The 5,544-nt window shown below is 48.2% G+C and overlaps 1 protein-coding gene across 1 annotated transcript; it reads left to right on the top strand.

The window, feature by feature from the left end:
• The first annotated feature begins 2,591 nt into the window (after nt 1-2,591).
• On the top strand, nt 2,592-4,244 carry dharma. The gene is made up of 3 exons (XM_040131342.1): nt 2,592-2,901; nt 3,265-3,476; nt 4,125-4,244. The coding sequence occupies exons 1-3, from the start codon at nt 2,592-2,594 to the stop codon at nt 4,242-4,244; spliced, it is 642 nt and encodes a 213-aa protein (XP_039987276.1).
• The last annotated feature ends 1,300 nt before the right edge of the window (nt 4,245-5,544 follow it).

The raw sequence follows: 5,544 nt of genomic DNA, 5'->3' as shown, positions 1-5,544 counted from the left end.
AAGTGTTTGAGGTAAATAAGTCGCTGCTTTTTCCTTTTCATGGCTCCCACCGTCTCCAGCCCCTAACAACGAACGACGTTGAAACTTCCAAAATTTTAATTCAGTTACATTCACGGGTAAATTTCACTTCAGTGTCTTTAGGTTCAAATTACGGGGAAAACGGAGACAGTGTTCAAGTGGAGCACGTCCAGCTGTTGTGGGCGTAACACAGCCTCACTCAGCTGGACGTGCAAAAATGTGAAATAAAATAAAAAACAAAAAAACAAAAGTTTCACTACAGGCAAGAAGAAAATTCAATATATAGAAAGAATAAAGTTTCCAGTAGTAACTGAATAATGAATAAAGATCCATGGAAATTCTTATTTCTCCACATAATTACTACAGGACCAGACTCTTTCACACTTCCGGAAACTCTTAAGACGTTACGAACCCGTAAACGAGTTTTTAACCAGATATAAAACCTGACTTCTAATCTCTAAGTTACCCGAATGCATCATTTGTTAGAAACACAGGCCAACTTTTGAAAGGTTGGAGTCCCCGGTCTCCTGACATTCGGCCTGCGATGTGATGCTTAACGGCCCGACTCTCCCTACGACCTGCGACCGCGTTTGTGCATTGCTGGATAAAAGCCACCTGACGTGCGCGATACCGAAACGTGAAAACGTTCAGCTCCTGCTGCTCCTTAATCTTCGGCCCGGGGACGTTTGAGAAGTCGCCGCCGTTTCTTTCTTCTTTTCTTATTCCTATCGCTCCTTTCAAGTCTGTCGACGATCGATCAGATCAGAGAGGGTTTTAAAGACGGGTCGCCGATTGATCTGCTGCTAATCAGCTATTGATCTTCCCTTCAGAGGGCAGACCTCACGCTCTCCGGAAACCAGGGGCTGGAAAACACATGCTGTCTACATTTCATGCTTTACGGTGGGTTCGCCGCCTTCTGAAGTCTCCTTCCGTCCTCAGACAGTTCCGAGTTTTAACGGGTGAAAAGATTCGATTCATCCCTTGTTTGTAAAACTGATGTGAGTGAATAAATGAGAGAAGTCCAGGCCCGTTTGTGTGATTCGTTTCAAACTGTAGAATTCAAGGTTCGGGATTAGAAGACAATGAGAGCACGTGAGAGAGCGTTTTGTCCTCGTGCCGAACTTGGTCCTGCCGCAGGTAAGTCCCTCCTGTCCCTCCGGTCCCTCCTGTCCCTCGCGCCACCGCTGTGGCGATTCAATCCAACACCGTCCTCCCCCGTGGACGGAAAGGCCGGTTGTTTTTACTATTTTATACAGTTTCGTTCCCCTTCAGCTGCGCGGACGTTAAAACCCTCCCCCGAGTCTCCGGGTCCGGTTCCCTGCGCTCATGTCCTCGCACTCTTTGTCTCGCTGGGCTGTGACGCGATGCGCAGACGCGCTGGCTCCTCCGGCGCGGGCCCGCCGGTCTGTGGACGAGTTGCGCCGGATCGTCGCCCCTGCGGTTTCCCCGTGTGTGGGAACGTGGGTCCCCGCCGTGGTCACCGCGTCGCACTCGCTTCATTTTCGCGGTTCAGTGGTTTTTGCCGCTGGGGGGGGGGGGCGTCGCGGATAACGTGGCCCCTGAAGTTCCAGGTGGAGTCACACGCCGACAGGTGTCTGTGCAGTGAACACAGCCTGGAGTGTGGCGACACCTGCAGGCCACCGACACACACTGCAGCCCCCCACCACCAGAAACAGGTCAAACACTCCTCCACCTGGCGGGAAACGTGTCCCTCGCACTCTGCTTATGTCACCGTGTTTCACGGCTGCAGATCAATAGGAGACGGGGTCCGCGCGGGTCCAGCAGATGTTCCTCTGCAGATGTTCTGCGGTGTGGTTGGATGCTTTAGTTGCTCAAACGTTCGTTTAACGTTATAACGACAACGGATCTCTGTCCTTTGGCCAAGTCTCGTGTCACAGCAGAAGAAAATCAACCAGGTTCATTTGAACTTGTTTCCGATACAGATGTTCACAACTTGGAATAAAGTTTCCTTGTATTTTTTACTTAATGTTTTATTTGACCTGCTTTGTCTCTAAAAAAAAAACAAGTAAGGAAAAATAACTAAATGGTCCTACGGAATTCAAAAAGGAGTGAATGGTACCTTCACCAAAAAAGTGAAAAATTAAAAAACGAACTAAAAAAAAGAAAGATAAAAACAGAAGCCAAAGGTCTAAAGGGAAAGTGTGCTACATGAATTAAGACCTGGACTTGGACCTGGTCCAGAGTCTCTGCATCGAGAACTAGAACATCAGAAGGACAATTAAGCTGTTTGAAGAAAAGTGAAACAGTTTAACGGGAGATTGAATGGACAGAAACACTTTACACATCCAGTCACATCATCACATCATCCTGAAGTTCAAAGACCCGGAGGGTTCACGGGTCCAATCAAAGTCCGGATCCTGAGTGAACCTCCACCATCAAACGCTCTGATGGACTGCATTCACGAGTCTCATTAACATATTAAAGAGCTGTCCGGTGTTTGATGGCGACTTCAGACTTCTGGTTCTGTTTAAAACTGGACCCTGGAGGACTCCCGGAGCTCAGAGGCCACTGGAGCAGCTATCTGGAAACTTTCTGGTCCCTGGAACTGAATCATGGACGGAAGCAGGGTGTCCGACTTCAGCATCGAGCGCATCCTCTCCCCGCAGCTCGGACACAAGCCGCCGGCGACGGAGCTCCCACCGGACGGGTGTCTCCAGGGGATCCCCGGCGGATTCGGTCTGGACTCCGGGCAACTCAGACCCCCTGCGCCGGTCCCAGTGCCGGTCCCGGCGCCAGGCTGCCTGCAGTACCAGGGGATGGGCTTCGGGGAGGCGTTTTACCCGTACGGGGCCGGTTTCCATCGCGCAGACTTCGGCGGCGTTTACCCAAACTCCGGAGTCTACGTGCACCTGGACTCTGCAGGTCTGTAGACTCTTTCTGGGCTGAACTCGGAATGTTTGTCCAACTTTGTTTTCCTTTGTCTTTTTTGTCTCAGTTTAGATGTTGAGCCTTTTAACGAGGCCAGATTCATCAGTCTCAGTGTCCGCTTTTAACCTGCTTAGATGTAGGATGAAATCAGACAAAACGCGCTTGGATTTCTTTGATTTATTGTTACAAGTCGATGAGACGCGTAAAGTCCGGTCCACGGTGATGATGTAACGGGGCCGGTGTCGTTCTTTGCCCGTAGTCCTTCTGTTTCTCACTTGACTCGACCGTTAAATCTTCTTCTATCACCACATGTGTGTAAATGTATAAATGTTTTGTTTTTTTGTTTTTTTTCCACAGCAGATTCTCAGGCGTTGCCGGGTTACCATGGCTACCAGCAGGCCGCGGCGTCCGCGCAGTCGCATCCGCGCCAGAAGGCCCGGATGAGGACGGTGTTCACGGACAGTCAGGCCAAGCAGCTGGAGGCGCTGTTCGAGCTCACCGACTACCCGCCGGCGGAGTCGCGGGCCGACGTGGCGAGGAGCACCGGGCTGAGCGAGGAGACGGTCCGGGTGAGTCCGACACGATGCTTCCCTTTGCCGCTCTCGAATGTGGCAACTCAAGTCTGTTTATTGGGCGGGAGACTGAAACAGCAAAAACGTTTTAATGTGATTTAATTAAGATGATTTGACCTGCGACCCAAAAGCCTTTCTGTGTTGGAGTGGACTCCTACAGACCAGTTGATTCAGTTTTCCTCATTTCTCAACCACTATGCTTTCCAACTTCCTCTGAATAAGAATTAACTGAACCTGGTCCGCTTCATCCAAAACCTCCCCACCGGCAGGATGGGCTGATTGGCAGTGGGAGAGAAAGTCCTCACACTAGACTCAAAGCCCACTTTACCACGTGTGAGGATTGTTGACCCTCAACGAATCACGCTTCACTGTACTGCTCTGCTTCACATTACTGCTCTGCTTCACATTACTGCTCTGCTTCACTGTACTGCTCTGCTTCACTGTACTGCTCTGCTTCACATTACTGCTCTGCTTCACTGTACTGCTCTGCTTCACTGTACTGCTCTGCTTCACTGTACTGCTCTGCTTCACATTACTGCTCTGCTTCACTGTACTGCTCTGCTTCACTGTACTGCTCTGCTTCACAGTGCACGAGTATTGATTCGAAACTAAAACTCTCCTCCTCTCTGTCTCCCTTGTTTCCAGGTGTGGTTTAAGAACCGCAGGGCCAGGAGGAAGCGGCAGCGCAGCGGGTCAAAGGTCAAGTCCCCCTCCCCTCCCCCCTGCACCGGAGCAGAGAAGAGGCTCTTCACCTCCTTCCTCTGAGCAGCCCGCGCAGGGACGCTGTCTTCGCGTCTCCGGAAGCCAGGAACGTCAGAGGTCGGCCGTCTCCGTCCCGCTCAAGGGGAACTTCAGCAGGGTCCTCACCGGCCGGACTGTCCTGTCACCTGCTGACCAAAGCTGCTCTGATGAGATTACTGCTGATCCAACGTTACATTTTTGTCGTGATGATGCATTCAGGTGCTGCTGGGAAAGTCACACGGCCCAGACGTCAAACCCTGGGGACACTTGACTACGGAACATTTATAACTAGAGCTGTTTGGCCGAAGCTGCCGTTTAATCTCTACAGAGTCACTTCTAGTTTTCTCCTTTTAAATTATTTTGTATCTCTATGTAATTTATAGAAATCAGTGTATTAATGATATTGTGTGTAGGTTTTAAAGACGAGCACCATTTGTAACCTTGAGCAGTTTAATTAAAAATACATTCAGTTATCTTGACCTGAATTCTGTCCTGTGTTGCTTTATATTTTTAGTTCCGTCTTCACTAACTGCACTGGTTACCTTTCAGAAACACGTATACGAAAAGAATCACTACACCACAAGACGTACGATGCACCTTGCAGGGAAGCAGACTGAGAGAATCGGGGCGTGATCTACGCTTCGACCACTAGGCTTCAGTATTAGACCTGTTCTGGGTTTCTCTCAAGGCTTGAAAACAGGGCTGGGGTGTTACCAAGTACACTTATTCAAATACTGAATAGAATAATAATAATAATAATAATAATAATAATTATGAGGTAATTGTACTTAAAATTTTTATCTTAGTCTACTTTATATTAATTCACAGCATTTCATTATCTTATCTGGTGTTTACGTTGTCAAGAGATAAATATTCTCTGGTGAAGTAAAAGACCTGCTGGTGAATTCTGGAAAAATAACAGGTTCTAAATCTGGATTTTACATTTTCATGGGATGACTCTCTCCCTGACATCTGGATCGTGAATTGTGACTTCATGATTAGGTTACGGTTTGGTCAGGGCTTCACTTAGTCGAATGTTAAAGAAAAGATATTTTTTCCATCTACGTGGTCTGCAGCTTATTATAATTTGGTTTTAACTCGAAGAGAAAAGGAAGTAAACGGGGCCGTCACATCACCTCTGTCTCAAAGTCCGTGCTTGTTATTACAATTCTCTAACAGTTAAATGAAAAAAAAATGTTGTCCAGATGGGATGATTTCACGAATTCACAGCAATGAAATCTGTGGAGCAATTATTAATTGCATTGTTGACCACGGTTTGCTATTTAAGAAATTAGAAACACACGGCATTAGAGAGGTTGCACGC

The sequence above is a fragment of the Xiphias gladius genome, chromosome 7, assembly GCF_016859285.1.
Source record: "Xiphias gladius isolate SHS-SW01 ecotype Sanya breed wild chromosome 7, ASM1685928v1, whole genome shotgun sequence".
Lineage (NCBI taxonomy): Eukaryota > Metazoa > Chordata > Actinopteri > Istiophoriformes > Xiphiidae > Xiphias > Xiphias gladius.
Note: the sequence above shows the minus strand (reverse complement) of the source record. Positions and strands in the feature narration are given on the sequence as shown.

Excerpts from the sequence above, each read along its gene's own strand:
- dharma (XM_040131342.1), top strand. The coding sequence starts at position 2,592 with ATGGACGGAAGCAGGGTGTCCGACTTCAGCATCGAGCGCATCCTCTCC. Across the intron at positions 2,902-3,264 it reads CGTGCACCTGGACTCTGCAG|CAGATTCTCAGGCGTTGCCG; the intron begins GTCTGTAGACTC and ends TTTTTTCCACAG. Across the intron at positions 3,477-4,124 it reads TGAGCGAGGAGACGGTCCGG|GTGTGGTTTAAGAACCGCAG; the intron begins GTGAGTCCGACA and ends CCTTGTTTCCAG.